The sequence below is a fragment of the Malurus melanocephalus genome, unplaced genomic scaffold (assembly GCF_030028575.1).
Source record: "Malurus melanocephalus ecotype Western Australia unplaced genomic scaffold, MMel_1.1 scaffold_507, whole genome shotgun sequence".
Classification (NCBI taxonomy): Eukaryota; Metazoa; Chordata; class Aves; order Passeriformes; family Maluridae; genus Malurus; species Malurus melanocephalus.
This window is the reverse complement of record NW_026623739.1, coordinates 134,268-158,457: the sequence shown is the minus strand read 5'-3', so window position 1 is coordinate 158,457 and position 24,190 is coordinate 134,268. Positions and strand designations below refer to the sequence as shown.

Below are 24,190 nucleotides of genomic sequence, written 5' to 3'. Positions count from 1 at the left end.
GTAAACATTTGGATAAAAAAATGGGTAGATCATTGCTGCATTATACTTGTAGGCAAACGAAAGTTGTTTGCTCTTCCTGTGYCAAATTCACCTCTCTTTGTAATGTGGGTATGATCAGTAGGTCCAAGAGTATCACCAGTAACCTTTTGGTTGGATTAGTAATGAGAAATGCCAGAGATGGCCACATTGGCTTAAATATTGTGTTCACTTAAAACAAGCACTGGTGGATTTCTTTGAGATATTTGAAAGAAAGTTGGTGTGATTTTTAAATTCATATTGCAGYCTGTCTGCAGAGCATTCAATTATATTAAAGAGAAACCAGTTGAGTAGTAACAAAGTGCAATGTTTTAGTTGCTGTTTGTATGAATTATTTTTAAAAGATCAGTCTTTAAGAAAATTAAGATTAATATTTTAAAATTTACTTCTCAATCTGTATATCAGCGCATTAAATTCATTTTAATGGAAAAAATTGTCTTGTTCATGTAATTTTTTAACTTGGAAAACTGACATTTGAGTTATACTTTTTGTTGTTGCTTTTCTTGATTTTTTTATTGCACAGATAGCAGATGTACTGACCAAATATACTGTGAAACTGGAGGAAATTTCCTTCTTCTTGGCAGWGGATGTTCACAAGCTCATTAACGATAAGGCCATGGTAAATGTTTTAGCTGCAGCAAGATAGCAGAATATTCCCAGAACATATTTTTTTCCAACTGAAATTCATTTTCTCTACCTATCAATCACTGAAATATAGAAGRTATTTCTACTTTGTAGGGCATTTTTTATCTTTTTTTTGTGTTCTTTTTATCCTCATTTTGCATGGAAGATGCTTTTTTTTTTTGCATGTTGTATGCTGCTTCTACTTCTGGTTTTATTTTTTAATGCACAGGATATAAACAGAGCACTGTTGGGTAATGAAAGGGCAACTGCCAAGCTGCTCTTTAATCTAATGAAATCAGAGCTTGAGAAGGAAAAAATACATCAACTGAAGTGGCAAGAGAGAGTCAAGGATTGGAAGCTCATACAAAAAAACTGTGTCATTCAGAGTTTCAGGTCAGAAATTTTGCAATCTTATTTTGAAAATTGAATAACACAAAATGACTAGTGTTCACTTGTGGTTTCTGCAAACAGTAATACTTTCTCGTTTTTTCCTTATACGTATGATATCACATATATCATGTTTCCTTTATACATATTATTTTTCCATCCTGCAGAGAATTTATGGCAAGTGAAGAAATACAGAATCCCCCAGCTGTGAAAATGGAAATGGAAGATATGATAAAGAAGCAGATTGTACTTAGTGAACAGAGATTGAGGGTTTTGGAGCACATTGGGTATGGCAAAAGAGGGTATAGCATTAAGGAAAACAATTCTTTCTGGAGTTAATTGTCTACAATATGCACTTTGCTTCTTGTCACTATGTGATTGTTAAATTCAGCTGTAAGATGGGGTTTAAACCTATTTTTATGTAGCTCTTTTCAATGGAAAAATGCACTCTTGGTTTTCGATTCACCAGCTGCACTAAAGAGGTGGTGATCGAGGGATGAAAATGTAGGARTGTGAAAGTAAATCTTACTGACATTGAAACGTGGTAGAAATGGGCAGACAAAGATGGATGGAGAACTAGAAGTTCGTGCTTTTTTCAAGGTATTGTTTCTCCATGGGATTTAATTTGTGTGAAAAATTAAGAGGACTCTGGATGGAAATCTAACACTGATATGTTTGAATATCCATTGTGAMAACAAGAAGCATTTTTGGGTGCAATGCATTACAATTTTTACAGGGACTTTTTTAACAATGGCTGTAGAAACAAGATAGATAACAGTTAGTTCCTTGTCAGGCAGTAAATTGTTGGCCTTGAACAACAACAGTCTCTTTGGTTTATTTTTGTTGCTGAAATGGCTGTAAATAAAATGAAGCACAGTGGTATGGATACTCTGATTCATAATTTTATATTTTTAGTACTGACTCMTTTGTATTTTAAGATACCTGATTCTTGTTTCCTCCTTTGATAGCACCTTGTTTCCTCCAACACAAACAAAATCTGAGATAAGTGAATGGTACCAAACTCTGGAGGATTTAAACAAAAGTATAGGTAAGTTGGAAAATCATGAAAACRGTCTACAATTCAAGCAATACTTTCTTTTTTTTCCAGACAACAGTGAGGCAGACATTTGCTTTGAGAGTGTATGTTTGCTTTATTCTTTGTTCCATTTTTTCACATACCTTCTCAGTTGTTTTGAGCTTGCAGTTGGACCCAAAGAAGCTGTCTGTGGCATCACTTCCCTTTGGCCAGAACAAACACTTGTGTATGGTGAGATCTATCAGGARCTGGATTGGTTATAATTAATCTGGGAGAAGGTTAATTTTGACATGGATCAGTTCTCAGTCATACAAAAATAATTCTTTTCTCCTCTTGGAGAAGAAGTGGGGAAGTATTGGAGATGCTTCCTTTCTCCAAGACCTGTAGTGTGCCTTCCGTCTGTGTCTCTGCGTTGTCTTGCTCCATAGCACATCCTGCTGTGATGTTTGTAGCCTGTAGARTAGCAAAGAAGTTGGTAAATTCTTCAATTTGTAAATAATTGTAAATAACTTGCTACTTTTAAGCATAATGATAAACAGATTTGTATTAAAACATCTTATTTGATTGGTTTGCAGTGTCTCACAGGTGGCAGACACTGCTGGAATCTGTTCACTATGCTGAGATTCAGCACAGGGCCTCTGTCATGTTTTGATTTCACACTGCACTGTGAAATATGGGAATCTTTACCATGGTCTGTTCCATCTCGTTCAGACGCCCATAATGTGGAGTGTGTGGAGAAAATGCGCATCCAGTATGAGCTGGTCCAGGGCAAATGTGAGGAAAAAGCGCAGGTTTGCAAGGTGAGTGTCACAGCTTTGGGAATTTTTGGAAGCGTTGTTGGTAGCCATGGTATAATATGTCATTACAGTAAAATGTGTTTGAGGATCCACCAAACATTGAGATAACAAGTGAAATTATTTTTTACCCTCTGTCTTATTCTGTTAAACCATGCATTTGGTTTCAGAAGAAAAGAAACACTACGTTTAACCATGCTCTCTGAAAGCCATGCAATATTTGTTATATRCATGTCAATAATTTGCCATTCTTTTCATTTAGATGAGCCTGTTGGATATGAACATTTGCACAGCAGAAGATGTTGAAAYAGTGCATTCTGACATGCTTCAGATGACTGAGAATCTAAAACATAGGTTTGAAGAGGAACTGGAGAACATGGATGTACGTTTATTAAATTTATTTTTATTACTCCCTGGGATTAGTCTGTTCTTCCTGCGTTCCCATCTGCAATGCCTTCTGCATCATGAGGTATTGATGCTACATTAGAAAGAGGTCCATAGCGTGACTAAACACTACAAAGAAACAAAGTTTGGTTTGATTGACACCTAATAGTTTGTTATCATTGTGTTTATTATTTGTAATATAAATACATATATTTTTACTATGATTTGTATCTGAAATATATATGATACAGATGAATGACATGTGGCCCAGTCTGCCTAAATGCAGAGGAATAGATTTAAATGATCTCCCRAATTTCTTCCAATCTGATCTTTTCTGATTCTGTACACAATAATGACTGGGCAGTTGTTCCTAAAGKGTTAGATTGTGGAATGTGATTCTGTGCTTTATGGTGGCAGAATAAACAGAAGTTTTGATTCTCTCAACTTGTAGAATAAGAGTCTACCACATTGTTACTCAGTTTACTTGGACCTTTTTTTCACTCTCCAGGTAGAAGACACTGTTGAATACCTGTCGTGTAATTCTAGGCAACCTTTTATCATGTTCCATATCCACTTATTCATTTCACCCTTCAGCGATTTAAAAATAGTTTGTTCACTTGAATGTTTTTCTTTAGAGTGATTTTAAGGAGATGGCTAAATGGCAYGAGCAGCATTGTCAAGACTTGTACAGCTATTTTCAGGAGGCCATGGAGCTCTGGGATTTCCATCAACTCCAACTGTCCCATCAGGAAGRTGTACTTCAGAAGAAAGTAGATGAATACAGATGGGAACAGGATAACATAATACAGGTATAAACATAAAAACAAGAATGTGGAATGATGTAAAGAAAGGACTTCTTAATGCAAAGAATCTTCTGGAATTCAGAATACCTGCTGTAAATTAAAAATGTCATCTCTGACTTTTTTATTGGAATTTCTACTTTTCATTTTTATTCAGTGAAGTGCATTTTTGCTAACTGCTTGATTCATGCTGAATGGACAGTCCTRTCTTGATATGACAACAGTGATAAAGATCACTGTTGCTWTCTGTATAAAGTGTCTGSAAGTTGCTATKATTAGATSTTKTGCTGGTATAGAGTCTGGTTGGATRTCAAGTTCTCATAGTTACAACAAGCAGCTTGGGGTGGCAATGTCAGAGATGTTCGTTATCTAGGAAGATCTTCATAGGTCATGAAGAGGTAGCTTCCCTCCTTGGGAAGGTAGCTTCCCTCCTTGGTGTAGAATATATGTACATAATTTAATTACTTGAATGCTATATGGTTATGGAGATTTTACTATATACTAAACCATTTTTACTAGCTTTTTGTRTGCCTTAGATGATGAAAGACGATCTGGATATAATTTTGAAAAAAATTAAAACGGCAAGCTCTGAAGAAGATTTAAACGTGTATTTGGAGAACGCCCTTTCTTCTTTAGATGAAATTAGAAATAGGTATGAATTGTATAGTAAACTTTAAAAGTAAAGTATATTCTAACATTGCTTGTGCTGCTTAGGCCTTGTTTGTGCTGTCCTGTGAAGGTRTGGAAAAGGACTGCTTTTGACTTCWTGTAARAATGTAAAATAATGTACATATTGTTGAACAGGGTTACTGCAAAAAATACCCACAGTTTAGGAATATGACAAAGGAAGACTGGTATAGTTCAAAAACTCTACCACATCAGTATTACTTTGCATGCCATTACATCCTTCTTATTTAGAAGGTAAAAGTMGTAGTTCAGATTCTTGAATCATAGGAATCAGAAGTTGGTCAGCACTATCACCTCTGTGCTCACAGACTTSATCTTGTTCAAAGTTGCAAGGACTAATATCTTTTAAGATAGCCAAAGTATTTATTTTGGTAAGCTCTCTATTACCTTTCTCATGATTASGCATCTGCAGCTTTAAAAACCATATAAAAATTGATACAATACCACTCTCATTGCTAAAGATCTTAGCAGCAGATGTGAAGCCTCAGAGGAAGCAGCTCTGTTCTCACACCCAGGAGGTYTTTTCTGTCTGTTAGATCAGAGGCCCATTAGAAGAGCAATATGAACCTGAGGGGCAGATGCACACACCTCATAGTGAGATTGTGGTTAGAGCTGTGGGTTACAGTCAAACAATTAAAAAAAAAAGACAGAAGTAACAGACCAAGTGAAAATACAATGCCAGGTTGCAGAGATGGAATGTAAYCTATCCGAACATTTGTACACATACATAAATTCCCCGTAATTATCTTTGTTTAGGAGACAAAGCAAATGTAAATGAAAACAAGTGTGYACATTGATTTTTCTTGAATCATGACTCAGCTTGAACCACTACTTTTTATTTTCAAGTAAAATGAAAGTAAACCAGGAAGGCTCAATTACAGCTGAGCATGGTGCAGAATTAACATAGAAGACATTAATTTGATCTCTCTTGTGTAAGTGGAGTGTTTGAGTAGYTCTCCATCCAAAAGGAAGGATGTGAAAGGTTTTATTATGCATATTTCTTTTGTGTATTTATATATTTGTAACGAACTAATCTCTAACAAGCCAATATGTGATTCAATATAAACAGATCAACAGCAAAGTTTAACCTAAAGATTTTATAAGATTGATCAGAAAATTAGATTTAGATTTAAAGGCACTGTAGTTACACTTTATTTTCTTTCTGTATATACTCAAGTCTCTTAAACAGACCTTAAATTTGACAGGAATGAGGCACTCAATCAAGTTGTAATGGATGAAGTAATGGGTTACCCAGAAGCTATTTGGCAGGAATTGATTTCTTATAGCATATCTATCAGCCAGCATTTTAATGTGAAGGAAGTCTTCAAACCGGTAAAAAGAAAATTTGTTCTCTTTTAAACCTTTCTGGTGTACTAATATTTCACTTTAGAGAAAAAAATCTAGATTATATAAACAACATTGAAGTATTGTTTCAGCCATTGAATAAAGTGCTTTCAGCAGAAGTAACGGGGGAAATCAAAACATTTCTCAGTCCCACACTTTTAACTCTGTCCTTGCTACAAATGGCATTTTAGCAAATCCATTTGCCTTTTGAACAGAAAACTGCAAGGTAACAGAATTATATTAATCAATTTGGGTGTTACAGTTTTTTTTAGATGGTAAATTATCTATTCAAAACTATCATATCTTACTGAAATAAGATGCACTTTGAGAAGGGACATGGATTTCTTATTCTTTCTTATAAGAAAGCAAATCCGTATTTTAAAATGGTGTGGTTGGTGTTTTTTGTTGTTGTTTTGCTTTTAGAACTTGGAAAGTAAGATAGACTTCACAGTTCAAGATCAAAGTGATACGTCAACAGTCCAAAMAGGTATTTTTGCTTGGTTGTTTTTCTTTGGATTGTAACCAGTAGAACTCTGCTTTAACTGTAAATAACAAGTTGAGGCTTCTGAAGCTGAACATCAGGTGGAGCAGCAAGCTGCGGGCGTTGTGTGAGGAAGGAGAGGAAAATYGTACAATATCCTGAGTTGGAAAGMACCCATAGGGATCATGAAAAWATCCAGCTCTTGGCCCTRCACAGAGCTGCCCAACAATCCYATYCTGTGCCTSAGAGCATTATCCAAACCTTCCTTGAGTTCTAGCAGCCTTGGGACTGTGACCATTCCCTGGGGAGCTTGTTCAGTGGCTGACCATCCTCTGAGAGAAAAACCTTTTCCTAATATCCAGTCTAATCCTCCCTCAGCACAGCTGCAGCCATTCCTTAGGTCCTGTCCCTAGTAACAGAGAGCAGAGATCAAAGCTGCCCCTCTGCTGCCCTTGAGAGGAGCTGTCAGTGAGGTGTGACCTCAGTCTCCTCTGCTRCAGCTGAACAGACCAAGTGCCCTCAGCCACTCTTTGTATGGTTTCCCCTGCAGACYCTTCACCATCTCTAYGTCCCTYGTTTGGGCATTCTCTARTAGCTTTACAYCTTTCTGAAATTGTGGCATCCAAAATTGCCCCCAGGGCTCGAAGTGGAGTCATCCCAGCCCAGAGCAGAGCAGGACAATGACTTCTATCAACCAGTGCCAGAAGATAGGGAGAGTTGTCAAACATCAGCTGGAGAAACAAATTCAACTGAGAATCAGATGATCTTGGCACAGGAAATTGAAGAAACAGAGGAAGAGGAAAATGAGGACAGTATTCCTCATAAAAGTGAAGAAACTGAGCATGCAGAGCAGGGAATAAGCATTACGCAGGTAAGTGAACAAGAGGGTAAGTTTGAAAGTGAGGGCAGTCTTGTTCAAAATAAGGAGGAAAAGGAAGTTTTTTCACTGAGAATGAATAGAAAGTCCTTCTTTGCTTAGTGTGTGTACAAAGCACACAGGGCTCTAGATCCTTTTATGGGAAAATGGAGTGTATGAAACAGCTCACAAACATTCCTTTTGATCTACTTTTACCCTTGTAGTTTTTTGGTTGGTTTTTTTTACCCTTTACATAGGTTTTTTTTTTTTTTTTTTTTTTTTTTTTTTTTTTTTTTTTTTTTTTTTTTTCTTTCATCATGGTGTTGTCAGCCCATGGTGAACNTTTTTTTTTTTTTTTTTTTTTTTTTTTTAATTTGTCTTTCATCATGGTGTTGTCAGCCCATGGTGAACGATTTAAGCTGTATTTGTACCTTAATACTAGTTCACCATTTTCCATTAATTTATTACTATAACAAAAACCTTTTAAAACAGTATAACTCCACCTGTGTCATGCTGGCATATGTAGATATTGCCAGCACTGTGTAAATGTTGTCCAAGTTGAGAATGAGAATATTATTCGAAATATTTTTAGGATTCTTAGTCTAGCTTGTGCACTGTTGATTCTATGCTGATACCTTTAAAGGTARTGCGATGATTTCCATTGTGATGTTTCCCAGTCAGTGTCCAAGAGCAGCAAGGCAGAAAGTGCTGAAATTTCCATGGAGTTTTTTTCCACTGCTAGTGGAAACAAATACACTGTTCTTGGAGTTGAAGAGACAGGCAAGACTGACATCACAGAGAGTTATTTTACAAAATATGAAAAGGAAGAATCACTTCCTATGTACTTGAAATATGTACTTCTCACAGAGGCCATGTTCGTCMAGCTGAAGAAAAGGTGAGTAGGAAACAATTTCTGTTCTTTATGTAATAAACAAATTYCAACTGTTGAGAAGAAACATTAGGCTAAAGAAGCAAAAGTTATCTAATTACTATGRTATAATTCGATATTTATATAGTTGGATATTTAATTATAAAATTATGATTGTATAATTATTATTTTATTCCAATTTTTTMATTGATACAAATCTGAGAAAATGTTTATGCTGCTTTGCATCTATGGCTGTCAAAGTACCACAAAAACATTTACCTTTACAGAACATTCATATTTTTCAGAAAATTATTTAGTGAGAAAACATTACAGAAAGATAAGTACTTTGCCCAAATTTCCTGCAGAGCCATGAAAGTTAAATGCCTGGTACTCAGTAGTATACAGCTAGCTCAAGAACTCTACCAGTATTGTGCAAGTGGTACTGAAACCATACCTTCCTATTGCCAGAAGTTAAATTCTTAGAAATAATATATTTAATAAATTTTTATTTATTATTTACTATTCCTCACTGTAATATTTCTTTTTCAATCATAGTATTCGCCTCTGCTTTTTTGAACACTTGGAGAAATGGTTTGCAGAATCCTTGTCCAACTCCTATGTCTTTGTAACTKCTAAGAAAGAGGAGTTGAATTCAATACTTCTGCTGCATCTTCAGTTGTATCAACAAAAACAGGAAGAGATCCATACAAATATCTRCAATGTTCGAGCTGGTATTGATTTTTTTATGTATTCTGAGTGTCATATGTCTTCGCTTAGGAGTGGTCCTAAGAGGCCAAAATCTGTTTCAGCTTTAGTTGACTCAGTAGTAGAGGACAGTAGGAAGCAGTTGACTGTCTATGAATTCTCAGTATACTATGTTACTCATATTTTTTAAATGAYRTTWCTTTTTTRCAGCTCTTCSTRGTTTGTGSTGTRTTATGTTTGGAAAAATAGACAGCARTGCCTTGRTTAACARCTGGATTGTAGAAGATGTTGAACATTSTATTGTCAATGTTTGTGAATTCTCATGCGCCTTGAAATTATTCAACAAGAGTTTGTAGTGTGCAAAAAATATTTTAAAACTGTTGCAAAGAAAGAAATTAGCGAGTTAAGAGAGCCAAAATGTCAGGGCCAGGCTTCTGAAAACATGAGAGAAGGATTTAACTCTGTGAAATATCACTGAGCAGCCAYAGGGAATCCTCTAATAAAAACTCTTTTTGCCTGGAAGTATCAGAATTTTTATGGTGAGAAAAAAATATTTTAGACGGGTTTGTTGATCTTTAACACATAARCTAAAAAAATCATCTTTGTGAGAACAGGCAAATAATTTTTCAATTTCCCTTTTTCCACAAAGAGGGCAGGTGCTTCTTCTGGCAGCTTTCTTGAGGTGATTGGCTGGCTCTTGACTTATCCAACTATCATTCCAGAAGGGAGATCAAAACTTTTTTTTTTTTTTCTTTTCCTCACAAAACCAGGAAAAGTGTATTTTCCATTAAAAAATAAAATGGTTACTTTTGTTACAAGACTGAGAACAGAGRTAATGGAGATGTAAGCAATGACCAAAAGAAAAAAGAGTGCTTAGAGAAAACAAGAGACATTTGTGGTTTGAATGGATTATTAGATGTTAAGGATATATGTCYAACACAGGAGAAAAGTCAAAGAAACCAAATTTAGTGTATTTAATTTGTATGTTTTAGCTACTATGGCTTTGTTTATTTTGCTGGTGCTGCTGATCATAGGTTGACTAGGCATTGTGGTAGTTCACAGTAAACAGGGAATTATGTCCCTATTGTAAAMTTCTTTTCTTCTTAGCGGAACTGTCACTTCACAAAGAGCGTCTTGAGTTCCACTGTGCAGTGCTGGGAGAAGGCCTGGATAAGGAGCAAGCTGAATTTCTCAAATTTGTGGACCAGCTAAATAACCTCAACACAAATTTTCATTCCCGAGTCCGTAACATGGAGTATGACTTCCTCCATGGTCTTAAGACTGAGCAGTAAGTGTTGCTGTGAAGCTCCATAGTCAAATACTCTTGATTACTGCCTGATGTTTAYGGTGTGCATTCTGAATCTGCTYTRTATATCATTGCTCTTCAATGAAGACTACTTCATAAAACTTGAAAAAGTGAAGCATTTCATTCTCTCTCCCTGCAGAAATTAAAATAGGGACTGAACAAAGGAAATTTTCATCTCGTTTCAAAATGCTGGCAGTCTTTAAGTAGAAAAGATATTTCATGTGTTTAGATTTTATCCAGTTACTGAACACGCACAGTAATATCAGTTGACTAATTGGTTTTGAAGTGCTCAGTAGTATCAGCTGTTGATGATACCTTCCATGCACTCATCCAAACCATCCCAGCTCAGGGAGTTGCTTTGAGAGTCATAAATCACKTTTAAGTCCTCACATTTTTTCATGTCTTTACAGCCAGCAGTTGCCAAATCTTCATGTGCATTTCTCTTCAGACATATTTTCCCTGTCTTTTATTATTTGCTGTTAGGTCAACTTCTTCTACCAGTGATCTGCAATCAGAGCTCCACAATCATTTGGAATCAATCAGGGTTRCTGTGAGGAGTTATCAGCACCACTTAGAGGAAGCTTTAGGAAAATTAAGGGATTTGAATGTGGATTTTCTCAGAAACTGCAGGTATATAGATTTTATTGAAGTGTTGTTTATAAATGGTGACCTATTTCTAGGAATCAGTGTTTGTTGCGTAGTCAGAACAGTAAAAATAAAGTTTATTTTTTATTCATCTAGTTTCCTATTTTAAAAAATAAAGTTACCTTGTTAAACCACAATTATTCTGTTTTCTTCACATTTGTGTTGATTTATATGTTTCAGGGCTGTTTAACTAAAATAGTCTTGGAGAAAAAGATAACTCGCAGCCAGTTGCTTTTATGTTTGCTTTCAGATTATTTTCAGAGTTAGGTGACTTTTCTTCTGAGGAGGTAAAGTTTTTCAACAAGTGTCTTCAGAAGGAAAGTAAGGAAATTGACTCCTTTGAAAGTTTAATCAAGACAGATGTGGAGAAAATACAATCGAGCTGCTTGGAGCAGGTATGCCGAGTTCCATTATTTCAAATTATGTTTTCTATGGACATATTTGATGTGATTTGCCTGCTTTCAGGTTAGAATTKTAAGACTGTTCTGTTTAGCAATTACATGATGGAAACAAATTAATAGAAATGACAAGTTCTATCATTTAGGTTTTAAAACATGAAAAATTACCTAGTCTTGTCTCTTGTTTCTGGCATTCTTAAAGGCTACTGAACTTATCAAGCAGTCTGAAAAAAAGTTTGCTTCTCTCTCTGTGGGTGGAGACTTTATGAAGAAGGTCCATCAATCTTTGAGACAGCTGCAACAACAAATCAAATCAGAGGTACAAACAGAAACATCAGAACTTTGCTTGAATTCATTATAATAATTTCTCTTTTATGCCATTGAGGAGATTTTGGCTGAATTCAGAGTCAACAAATGTTAAATTACTTTTTAATTTAAAACCTGTTTTCTGTCACTATCAGCTTAAAACTTAAAATACTGCTGCAGCTGTGCTGTAACACTATTGCCTTGCAGCACAATGAGTAAATACATCTGAGTTCAGCATTTTTGTGTGGTGCAGTGAAGGACATGAAGCACTGCTTTTGCAAATTACTCTTTTCAGCTTCTTTGAGTACCCGGGATTTTTAACCATTTTTTTCAGTGTTTATAATGGTTTGAAAGTGGAGCCTGTGAAACCCTTGTGAATGGGGATTTCTGCAATATTTGCTTCTGTTTTAGGTAGCAAATTCCAATTTGCAGTCAGTCACAATAAAGTCTTACCTAGAGAAGCTCCAGCAGAAGAGAGATGCTTTTGCTGATTCTACTGCAGATAAAGAAGTAAGTTCTAATCAGCAGGAAGTGATATTTAATTTGACTTGTTATTAATTGTTATTGTTATTAATTTTGTTTATTAGACACAAGGAAATAGCAGAGTAATGAATTTATGGTATATTACATATTACACAGAAATAAACTACTAGTAGACTAAGTATAGTAGTTTAAAAACGTAGTTTAAAATTAAGTTTAAAAYGCAGCACTTAATAAAGGTGTTTATGAGTTTAGTTAGTAAAGAAAYAGTATAACARTATTTTATGTATATTTTATTAATTTAATTGGTGGTAGGAKTATACATTGAAGTTCTTTCACTTACTTCTCCAGAAATTAACTCAAAGTCTGCATTCAGACTTTGAGGAGAGGTTCTCACATGCTTTTAGTGTGTATTTGAGAAGTTTTTGTTTTTTAGAAATTTTATTTAATTTCAGTATCTTAAGTTGTATTTTTTTTTAATACGTTGTTATATGATTGATAGCGATAAGTACTTGTTTTAGTTGATGTAACACAAATATATTTAAAAGGAAATAAAGAATTGTTATGGTATTGAATTTTAAAATATTTATGGTAATTTGGGGATAATTCTATAAGACGTATTAGTCTATGTAGGATAGRTTATTTTTTACTTTTTGATTTTTAGGATTATCAGAGGGTGAGGTGTAAATCAGGAACAAAGAGTTCATGGAGGTAGTTTCTTGGTTGTAGTAATTGGCAGAGTTTCATAAATGGTTTGTGGTTCTTTCACTTCTATGTGTGTTTTTCAGTTTAGTTATTTTTTTCCGTGGAGTTTAGGGTTTTATATGTTTTTGTTTAATATATTAAGTATTATATAATTTTATAATAATTTAAATAAATGTAAGTATTATATATTAGTTTCATTGTTTTAGGGGAATTAAAACTTGTAATGAAAAAAAGTTTCTGGAAAAAGTTTATAGAAAAGTTTATAGAAAATTTTCAGTCATAGGCCTCATAAGCACCTTGTCACTTTGACATAAACCATAGGTATCATGTAGCAGCAGTAGAGGTATTTTTAGTTGACTGCATAGGGATAACACATTTCCCTCTTTTCATAATATTCATTCCTCCTGTCCAARGTGTGATTTTGCTGACTGTTAAATCAGGAGGGTTTGGTTCACAATGTACAGTCTAGAATATATTTTCTGCAGTTAAACAAATTTTTAGATAGTCTGTTTTTTTTGTATTTTGAAGATTTGTTAATATTAGGGAGTTTTAGGGAAATGTTTTGATTTTTTTTATCACTTTGGACTCTTTTGAAGATTTTAGTTTTTATTACGGATTTCAATTTAAGTTCTGGAATTTTTTCCTTCTCAGGAGATGGGGTTTCTGTGTTYTTGTTACAATTTAATTCAACATTTGAATCACTAATTTTATCAGAGTTTTTTTTTAATATCATTTTTATCTTCAGGTAGTGTTATCAACTTCAGAGTTTTTCTAGCATCTGCAGAATTGGGGTACTTTGATGGTGTTAATTCTTTTTTTTTAAGAGTATTGTTGTTTTTTTGGATTCTTTTAGTTTTTGTTTTAATTTCTGTATTTTATTCATTAATTTGTCATTCTCTTGAATTATCTGGTTTATTTATTCTCAAGCAGACTGTAAAAGTAGGATTAGAATGTGACAGATAATTCTTCTTTCTTTTGTATCTTTCAGTGATCTTTATCTTTCATTTATTTTCTTTCTTATTTTTCTCACTTGACACAAGTTATCTGTGGGTCGGGGATCATTGTTCTTAATAGGAATATTGTGCCACCGTTAATAATTTGTCAAATCCTTACTTGGAGTTTTCAAATCATTGGCCATTACCCTGCTCGCTGCRCCAAAATGTTACAAATGGCCATGGGAGCTTAGATAGATTTGTGCTTTTTGCCCAGGCCTTTGGCAATCAGCAGTGAGCTTACCAAGGCAGCCAGCACCCCAGGGCCCAGTCTCGTTCACTAGTTCTTTTAATAAGTCAATTAGGTCAAATATAAAATGAATTATTGTTTATTGGACACAAGAAAATAACAGAGTAAGGGATGTGTGGCAAATTATATACTACACAGAAATAAAATAAAATAAACTACTAGTGGACTAAGTACAGTAGTTTAAAAATGCAGTTTAAAATGAAGCTTAAAATGCAGCATGCAATAAAGGTACCTGTGAGTTCAGCTAGCAAAGAAATAGTACAACTTAGGATTCTGTGTATATCTTGCTAATCTAATCGGTGGTGGAGCATATATCCCAGTCCTTTCACTGAATACCCAGAGAAGTAACTCAAAGCCTGCATCCAGACCTTGAGGAGAGGCCCTCACATGCTTCCAGTGTGTATTGTGAGAGACCTTTTAGAAATTTTGTGTATATTTTATAGAGCAAAACGGAGACTTTTGGTCACTTTTATAATATTTTTCATCTCTCTCCATAACTACCCTCCATGTCAAGTTGTTGATTCTTGGTCGGGTGTTCAGACTTTCAGGTTTCAGTGATAACTCCCTGCTGGAGTCCAGGGACTCCAGTCCAGCCTGGGTTATCTCTTGCACATGCCATCTGTATTTGAGAGAGGGAAGGGCGGGGGGTACATCCTGCCATATTCACTTATTATTCACCATTATTCCTGTATTTTACTTTACTTTCAATTATTAAACTGTCCTTGTCTCAACAYACAAGTTTTCCTTTGATTCTCCTCCCCATTCCACTAGGGAAGGGAGGGAGAGAATGAGGGTTGAGTTGTGTGGTGCTTAATTCCCAGCTGGGTTTAAACAGTCCTTATGGACATTCAATCACTGTTTTCCTGTTTTCCAAACCAAAACTTCAGCCTCTTATACAATCTCATTGCTTCCATGTATGTCTACATAAACTGGTGACAGAACAGAGGCAAATAATGTTGTTTGCAAGAGTCAGCATCTTTGAAAAGGTTAGAGTAGTTGGTTTAGTAAATATCATCTGTATTATCATATCTTTCAGGTTTTAACTTCTGAAGAGTTGTGTGATTTTGCCAAAGAGGTGTTGAAAGAGCTGAAAAAGCGGAGCCAGTATCTTGACTGCTTCTTAGTAAAAGCAATGATCCCACATGATAGTGTATGATAACATTCACATTCTCTATATTTTATTTAATATTGAGATGATTTTCATGTGTACTTGTTTTAATGGCTTTTCCGAATTTGTGCTTTGAATTTTCAAATGAAAAAAAGAATCTGCTTTATGCTGAGATGTCCMAGACATTGTAATATTAGGACAGACTTTTTAAGAGGCTGAGCAAATCACCAAGTTTACAAAATGCTAAAATACACGGCTTTGTAATGAGTTGCTCAGTTCTTTACARGAGTTTGTTTTCAAGGTTTAGCACTACTCAGAGACACATATTTCATGGGTTTCTTTAAATAATTAAAATAATCCCAAATGTGTCCTAAAGGGACTTTGTTTTTATGAAATGGGTTGTGTTTTCTTTCCTCTCTTTTCTGGAAAGTCTGTCTTTATTTTGTCATCTCAGTGGATCATCATTTTAAGAGTATAWCCTTAAATATTGTTAATGATGATTATGAGAACCTACTCTTAATGGCTTTGAAGTGCTTGAGAGTTGTATAGCTGTAACAACACTGCTATTAGAATGAGAAAGAATTATTTCAGCCTGTGGAAGCAAGATAGCATGTGTTTAGAAAATCTGCTTTAGTTGTCAATTGTTACATGSAATGCTTTCACTTATTGCCTGCTACAGACTACAGGGTTTCATTTTTCTTTGCATTTCAGGAAGACTTTACCAGTCTTGACACAGATGGTACATTACAAGAGCACTCCACCACTCTTGACAGAGGTGGTACATTACAAGAGGACTCCACCACTCTTGACACGGATCACACATTACAAGATTTCATTGCTCCTGCTGTTCAAAGAGAGAGTCTCAGAGATGAGTGCAAAAGGATGGTGATGGGACTGGATCCTGACAAATTCCCTCTGTTAAATCCCAGTGGAATGGATACATCAATACTTGATGATTTGGCAATAAGTTTTATCAAAAATTTAGCTGAGTAAGTACTTGTTTGCCTAAAGGTATTTTTCTATCCTTGTCTTTGTTTATATTTTCTTTGCTACATATACACTTCTCTCCATGAGACTTATAATAACATTGTAAGGGGCTTCATTACAGTATTTTAAAATTTGTATTCCAGTTGCATATAAAGGTTCTCCTGAATTTATAGTCTGTAGTTTACCTTGGATGCCCAGAACTATTGAATAGGCTGTTCATAAATAATACTACTACATACTTTCTGATCAGTCTAACTTAGAAACCATTCTAGCTGAGACTGTTTTCTTTTTTAAAGTAASATTTCTTATCGCCAGAAGTACCCCTTTGTGACTAATAAGTGATATCTAGTACATACCTAAAATTTATAATTGTGCTATTTAATTTTTGTCTTCTAGAGCCTTACTTTAGTTGAAAGGTGACCTGCTACATAGTTGACTGAATATGCAAAGTGCAAAATTAAGAGTATGACAAATGTTTCATTTGCAAATAGTATTTTAATGCAGTTTTGCTTATAGAAATTCCAAAACTCCAGTTAAATGATCAGTTAGTCTCAATAAATTACTTCTATATACTCTGTCAGTTGTAAAAGTAACCCTATCTGTTAAATATGATCTTGGAAATTKAACTCACTTAACACATGATACAGATAGAGAACTTGCCTAGTTTGCTATATAATATKGTATAGAACATAAAGTAACAGGATATACAGTAGTTACTTGGCKCTTTTTTTTTGTTGCAGATTTGGCCCATCAAAAAAATCTTCAGACCTATATCCGGGGACAAATGATTACTCATATTCATTGCGATCAGGTGTGCCTGTATTTCTTTTTCTTTTCACCTAAATTGCAGTTCCTGGGATTTTACTGCATGTCTARCATGCTCCAGGGCAGTGGCTTCTATGCTAGGAACTCTGAAATAGTTTTACATCCCAACTCTTTACCTGGATATCTTTCCTTACATTAAGATGACTTTGGGCTCCTAAAGCAATGAAAGCCACAGAATGAGACAATAATGTTATAAAGAGTAACTGTGTATGTAATAGCAAAAGGGAAAAGGGGTCAAGAAAAGAAGTGGAGCAGAAATCATTAAAAAAATACAGGGCATCAAGGATATCCTTCTCACAGTGTATTATCATCCACTCAAAGATGAGCACAGAGGTAACCCAAGAGGCTCCCTACCTAGTGTTCCCATTTCCTTATCTCTCTTCTGCAGATCTTGACTCCTCCAGCCGTTTCCAAAGCTATCCTCAATCTCTTGGGGACATTTGCAAGTCCTCATGACAGCCAATACTATGAATGTAGCCCATTCATTCTCCTTATTCACCTTCCTCCATGCTGCTTTAAATTTCCTGACATCTGCTATGTATTTTCTGTGACATTCCTGTGACTCGTACCCCAGTGCATAAACCTTTATTGCTGTTGCCACTTCTGAGTTACTTCAGGTCTGTCTGACAAAAATTATTGTTCCTGTAGTTGTCCCCTACATATTTAAGGAAACATAGGAATAAGAATACAAAATATATATACTCATAAAGAGCACTTCAGCTGGCATTTATGAAATATTCTTCTTGTTATTAACTATAAAGCAGCTCCTCCCCCAGTAAAGAAGCAGGCATCGGATGCACAATTTCAGAAGTCTGCTACTGGCAAGAAGTCATATGGGGATGAAATGAAGCAAAAAAAAAGGTGAGACTCCTAAAAGGAGGAATTCCACTTAAAATATTCCTATGCAGGAATTTACCTAAACTTTGTTCATTGAAAGATTCTTACTGCTTATTTGTATTAGCYTTCTTTCCATTTGCTGCTTATCACTTGGAATCTCTTACCTGTTTTTGTCCATATGATCAGTTTTGTGGGTTTTTTCCCCAGATTTTGATTGGAAAAATATTCTCTTTCTCTGTCATCTGCTACTGTATTTTGAAGCTGTTGAAATATAGGCTAATCCTTAAATCAATGTGGCTTAATTTTCAGGTGTGGTATCTAAACAGTTTAGCTTGTCCTGGTTGGGCATAACAGATCAGTGAAATAAGCTACTGTAACAGTGAAAACAACAGAAATGTTTTGAACAACTGGGAGTTTAGAAAAGAATTTGAGAATTTTTTTCATCAAAATATTATTTTTATATTGTGATGGTTTAGCAATGGTATTCCCCAGTTTTGTGCTCCTACTGAAACACTCCACACTATGAGCACCATTGCTCACTCCCCCTTGCTTGCAGCAACTGGAGAGGAAAATTGGAGGCACAAAARGTGAAGATAAGGTTGAGATAAGAACAATTTACTAGAARCAGCAATGAGATAAGAAAATCAGCAGTTACAGCAGCACTGTTAATAGCAAAGTGTACAAGACTGGCAAGCAATTCACATATGAATGCTCACCATGAGGGAACCCTTGCCAGAACCTGACAGACACCACATTCCCCAACGCAGCAGGGACCCTTTCACCCACCCCCCCTGCAATGATGAGACRTGGTATAGAATAATCTCCAGGTCCTGGCCATACCCCCTCCTGGYTACTGCAGAAATGAACCCTGTCCTGGCCAGAACCAGGACACCTATAATATTAGTTCTAGAGTTACATTTTTTCAGAATTTTCTTGTTTCATGTCTATCATATGACTGACTAGCTCAAATCATCAGCCAGAGAAGGAAAACACTTGTGRATAGTTTCAAATTAGTTTTTCCTTTCTAGTGAAAAGAAACGCATCGAATCTGTTTCCAGGGATGAGATATTTCAGATATTTGGAAAGAAGCCTGCAAAGACTGAGTAAGCTGTATATTTCCAGAACAAGAAGTTAATCTATAAAAACTATCTACCTATCTACCTATCTATCTATCTATCTATCTATCTATCTATCTATCTATCTATCTATCTATCTATCTATCTATCTGTCTGTCTGTCTGTCTGTCTATCTGTCTGTCTATCTATCTGTCTGTCTATCTATCTATCTATCTATCTATCTATCTATCTATCTATCTATCTATCTATCTATCTATCTATCTGTCTATCTGTCTGTCTGTCTGTCTGTCTGTCTGTCTATCTATCTATCTACCTATCATTGTGACCTATAGAGTTTACCATGGAATTTTGAGTATTTAGCCATGATAATTATTGGTCAAAGCGCTTCCAGAACAGTTTCTTTTTGCAGTGTAATAGTAGTGAAGGTAAAAGTGATCTGGTTCATTCTGTTAAATGCCTGAAATGCAGAGTCTTATTGGAGCCCATTTTGTACATTTACTAAAAGTGAGTGGGGAATGTAAAATAGACTGTCTTTCAATTATTTTCATATCTAAGAAGATTAATACGTTCTAGATCTTCATTTTTGTGCTCAGTATTCCATTAAGAGGGTTAAACAAGGATCAAACAGATGATTTTCGCTAAGAAAATTATCATAATGTTTCTTGATACATGCAGCTATACTCTTGTACAACTGAGATATTTTGTACATGCCATACAAAACTATTCAAATTAATTCCTAAGATGTTTAAGCGCTTGGGAATTTTATTCCATATTGTATTTCACAGTAAACAGCTAGACCCACCTTCAAATATTTTTTCTTTATCTAAAATACATGGTAAGTTCTTTGGGGACAGGAATTTGGCTAAGATTGCCTTTTCTTGACAGTGATGTGGCAGTGCTGTCCAGTAAGCAATTACAATAGCTCAGATTCCTGGCTGCATCTAAAGAGAATCTGTGCTAATGTGGGGGAAGGTTCTTAGGCATTTTGAATATTGATTTGTATATGGTCTAAAATTAGCCTGAACAAAATACTTGAAAAACAATGAATATTGCCAATGTGACCATTTAACAGTGTGATAATTCTTTTAAATTTCTTTTTAAATTGTTTTGGTTTCCAGTACTTTTAAGGAGATTATTATGAATATTCTCTGGACGGGTAACAACACCTTGCTCTGCCTTGGTGAGGTAAGAAAATGTCATGTTCTTCAGTCACTTCTGCTTTCTTAGGTGTACTCCTGTGTCAGAGAAATAATTTGGTTCTTTCAATGTTTGGCAGACCATCCAAAATATTTTCTTTCGTCTCCTACTGTTAGATACCTAGATGTGACATGTTTAAATACATTATCAACATTTTTTGTGCTTTATCTTTCCCTTCTACAGGAGTTCTATGGAGATAAGAAGAATCTTCAGATGGGGATACCTGAAGATCTACCAGAGACATTTGAACTTTGGGCAGAAATGCTCAAACAGAAACTATTGGCATACCAAAGGCAGACAGATGATTACTACAATTTCTGTCTTAGAGGTAAATTCATTCAGTTAAGACTTTTATTTTCTTGTGTATGTTAGCTGAAAATTGCAGTGACCAAGAATTATGTTGTTGTAATCCATGAYACTCAGTGGAAAAACTCCAGCTGACTTTACTGGAAATTGAGCCAATATTCTTTTTTATGTATTATCAGCTATAAAAAGTGTGGCAGAAGGACACTTTACTAAGTTAAAAGATCTATACRAAGTCACATTTTTGAGCAAGTGTATGTTTCTCAAAGCATTGCACCTGGACAAAATAATGTCAGGGACAGAATCTGTGAGAGAGATAATTCCAAGCTGTTTGTGTCATATACACAACCTCTCTTTTCCAAAAAGAATWTCGGGATCAGCTGAAGTGGTTTGAGGAGGAGCTCTCTTCTGTTTCCCAATTGGCCGTGGAAAGTCTTTTAAAAGAACATGAGCAGAAACTGAGCTCTTTAACTGGTGATATTCAGCATCTCTTCAACAGACAGCTGAAAGAGTGGGAGTATACTAAGGTATGTATCATGGATATATTGGAATGCTTTTAGTGTAACCAATGCTAAATTCATCTGATGGATAGAATTTTACTTTTCTTGTTCTCATGGTTTGCTTCATCACTCTCTGCTGAGCTGGCCAGAGATGTAGTTTCTCTGTTTGCAGTTAGTCTGGTTAGTTCTTCTGGAAGCTTTGTATTTCATGGAGCACAGTCACTTCTCTCCAAGTTTTCAGCACTGGGMTACCTCTTTCTAATCTTCTCAGCTCTGCCTGTCACCTTACACTTGGATTGTCAACTCTGTAAGGGCTGTGACCTTGTGATATGGCCATACAGCTCCTACTGCATGAGTGCACTCCTTTGTAAGAACTATGATGTAGGGATAATGAAATGCTATTATTTATTATMATTCATAAAAGAGTCATATTTTATCAAGTAATAACAGAACTGAGAATAGAATCATAACAGAGATCATGCAGAAAATGCTAACAGTATCTTGAGATTTTGTCTGAGTATTAAGTTAAATTCAGGTAAAAATTACAAATACAGAGATGTTAAAACTGTCTTATTTACCATGCAGTAGGAGAGATGATTATTTGTTAAAAACAAATCCTGAAGTGAGACCAGAGGCTGGAAGAGAGGCAATTTGTTGCATATTGCACTGCAAAGTTTATATGCAGCAAGAAGTAGCTCCATTTTCCTTGTCTTTCTGAATATCTTTATAGAAAATGTTTGTGATTTTCTTCTCCCTTCCTATGACTCGCAGTACTTTCTTTACTGAAGGCATTTCTTTTTTACGTATTTGCTTGAAGACTGTGCACCGGAGAAAATTACATTACTCCCTAGGACACCCAGATAATTCCCTTCAGCTGGAGGCTTTGTGCCAAGAGGAAATAAAAAGGCAAAAAGACCAAATGGATGGTGTTCACCTCAACACAAAGATGCTGCAGGTAATTGTAMAGCCCTTGCTTAATGTGAACTTAAATGTTGCATTTGGAAGGGAGGGTGTATTTTGGATACATTTTCCTTCCCATCCAGAGGAAACTTGAAATTGTTTTTGGTTTAGGCTGTCCTGTTCATATATTGCTAACCTTTTAAGTTAATAATTGATCTATTGTCAGCATTAGATCAATATAGACATAAATATATCTGCTCACATACAGGTGTTAGATACATTGTGAATGTTACTGGTATTTTATATCATTCATAGAATATATTGACTATAAGSTTAATGGTAGGTAGGAGTATTGGCGGTGGTGGTGTCATCCTCTGGTTAATTCTCTTACTTGCCCACAACAGATGCCCGGAAGATTTTTCTCCTCTGTGCGTTTCATTAGTGCAAATAATTGAYACTTTTCTACAGAAGATTAAGAACTGAAATAAGCTGAATTTGCTGGAGAGATATAGGAATCAAAACACATTTTCCCCTCCACCCCCTGGGTTTATTGAAGGTTGATTCCCCAGCTTTAAAGCTCTTTKTTAACTTATCTCAGGCCACTTACACCAAATTCTATATTGTTTGCAGAGTACGTTTTTTTAATTCCAAAGTAGTGTCTCCTTCTACTCTTAGCTCTGCATACAAAGAAACACAAATATCCTGTTTCAGAATACACCTGGGCTAAGCACTTCTACCCAAAGAACCTGCATTCCAAAATTGTCTTCTCCTTGGCTAGAAGGATGCATTTACAGAAGCTGGTTTTATGAAGTTTAACCCAAATATGTGACTATTRGGTACCTTTGCACAAAACTCTACAGTTGTTTAACTTCAGATAATCAGGCTGTGTTAAGAATACTGCAGAGACACTGAGACCCTTTTATGTGCAACTTTGAGCCTTATGTCTGTTACCTGCAGTTGCTGCAGAATGTCAGGGTTGGATTTTTATATAGTCTTTTGGAGCCAAGTTAATTAAAAGKATAGGAAATCAAATTATCAAAGGAATTCCTTTCACTTGTCTCCAATGTCACAACAGGATTGTGCTGCTGAGTGTGCTCAGAGCTTTTTTTCTGCACTGGCTGCCCTGACTGAAAAGCTCCTCTTGGAACTAGATGAAACCATCACTGTTGATGACATACAAGGTCCAACAGGTAAGAAAAGAAGAGATTGCCTGTTCAGGCCTCCTATTCCTTCTGAAAGATTGCAGCAGACTATCCCTAGCAAGAGGAAGCTTTGATATGCTATAGTATTTTAAATTTAAATATTTGCATAATAAAGCRTGCAAAGCTATTTCTTGAGAGTGAAGAGCATCGAGCTGCACAGTTACTCTAAAACAGTTTTATTCCTGACATTGTTTTGTTTCTGATGAGCATATCTTCTATTACCTCCCAGAAACKGAAGTAGCTAGAGAGAAGATGTCAACTTTAATCCATCATAAACAAGCTGGACTTCCTCCAGGAACTTCTGAAGTTCAACAGTTAATCAAACGAGGAAGGAGGTAATATTTGGATATACTGAATGCTATTCTGTCTAATTTCTCTGCTCGAAACTGATAACAGGCCCTGTCCTCATAGTTTTTTGCTTCACTTGTTGAAACYGCTGAACACTCTGCTCATCATTAGTAATGTCATTGAACTAGTTATGGGGTAGTTGAAGTGGGTAGTGATATTAAAGAAAGAATAGCAGTGGATCCAAATAAAAATTAATTACACATAGTATTGTAGAACAATACCATGTCATTGCTATCACCATGTCRCTTGCCTGTCATTGGTGTCATGGTTTGACTGGTTAAATGCCTGGCACCCATAACAGCTGCTCACTCAGCTCTCCCCTATCACAGCTGGCCATAGGAGAGGAAAAAAACATTAAGTAACAAAGGGCTTATGAGTCAAGAGAAGGAACCAGGCAAAAACACTCCAAGAGCAAAATGGGCTCAACTTAAAGTCACAAAGTGAATTCATTACTAACAGAGGACTAACCYTTAAAGACACTCTTTCTTCCCCCAACCCCTCCCTCCTTCCCACCAACAGCACAGGGTAGACAGTTGTGGAGGTTTTGGTCAGCTCATTCCTGGCATCTTCTTCCACTGCTCAGAGAGAGAAGTTCTTCCCCTGCTGCATTGTGGGGTCYCTCCCATGGGAGACAGTTCTTCATGAATCTCCAGYGTGGGTCCATCTCACGAGCTGCAGCCCTCCCAAAACTGCTGCAACATGAGTCTCCTCCCACGGGCAGACAGTCCTCCCAAACTGCTGCAGTGTGGGTCCCTTGTCCATGGGGTGCAGTCCTCCAAGGACAGGCTGCTCCATCCTGGGAGCAGGGGCTCCTTCTCTTGAC

The 24,190-nt window shown here is 35.8% G+C and overlaps 1 protein-coding gene across 1 annotated transcript in view; it reads left to right on the top strand.

Annotated features, from left to right (window-relative positions):
* CCDC180 (coiled-coil domain containing 180) overlaps positions 1–24,190 on the top strand; it is a 30,198-nt gene that overhangs the window by 3,082 nt on the left and 2,926 nt on the right. Inside the window, exons 6-34 of the mRNA XM_057381364.1 lie at positions 560–655; positions 890–1,053; positions 1,215–1,334; positions 2,016–2,095; positions 2,795–2,883; positions 3,140–3,259; positions 3,897–4,070; positions 4,598–4,713; positions 5,954–6,080; positions 6,516–6,579; positions 7,212–7,444; positions 8,107–8,324; positions 8,853–9,028; positions 10,110–10,290; positions 10,792–10,938; positions 11,204–11,348; positions 11,554–11,670; positions 12,069–12,167; positions 15,121–15,234; positions 15,904–16,181; positions 16,920–16,990; positions 17,766–17,865; positions 18,870–18,944; positions 20,036–20,102; positions 20,298–20,442; positions 20,784–20,944; positions 21,735–21,872; positions 22,893–22,998; positions 23,249–23,354. Of these exons, the coding sequence (XP_057237347.1) occupies positions 560–655; positions 890–1,053; positions 1,215–1,334; positions 2,016–2,095; positions 2,795–2,883; positions 3,140–3,259; positions 3,897–4,070; positions 4,598–4,713; positions 5,954–6,080; positions 6,516–6,579; positions 7,212–7,444; positions 8,107–8,324; positions 8,853–9,028; positions 10,110–10,290; positions 10,792–10,938; positions 11,204–11,348; positions 11,554–11,670; positions 12,069–12,167; positions 15,121–15,234; positions 15,904–16,181; positions 16,920–16,990; positions 17,766–17,865; positions 18,870–18,944; positions 20,036–20,102; positions 20,298–20,442; positions 20,784–20,944; positions 21,735–21,872; positions 22,893–22,998; positions 23,249–23,354 (3,827 nt within the window). The remainder of the gene's footprint in view (positions 1–559; positions 656–889; positions 1,054–1,214; positions 1,335–2,015; positions 2,096–2,794; positions 2,884–3,139; positions 3,260–3,896; positions 4,071–4,597; positions 4,714–5,953; positions 6,081–6,515; positions 6,580–7,211; positions 7,445–8,106; positions 8,325–8,852; positions 9,029–10,109; positions 10,291–10,791; positions 10,939–11,203; positions 11,349–11,553; positions 11,671–12,068; positions 12,168–15,120; positions 15,235–15,903; positions 16,182–16,919; positions 16,991–17,765; positions 17,866–18,869; positions 18,945–20,035; positions 20,103–20,297; positions 20,443–20,783; positions 20,945–21,734; positions 21,873–22,892; positions 22,999–23,248; positions 23,355–24,190) is intronic.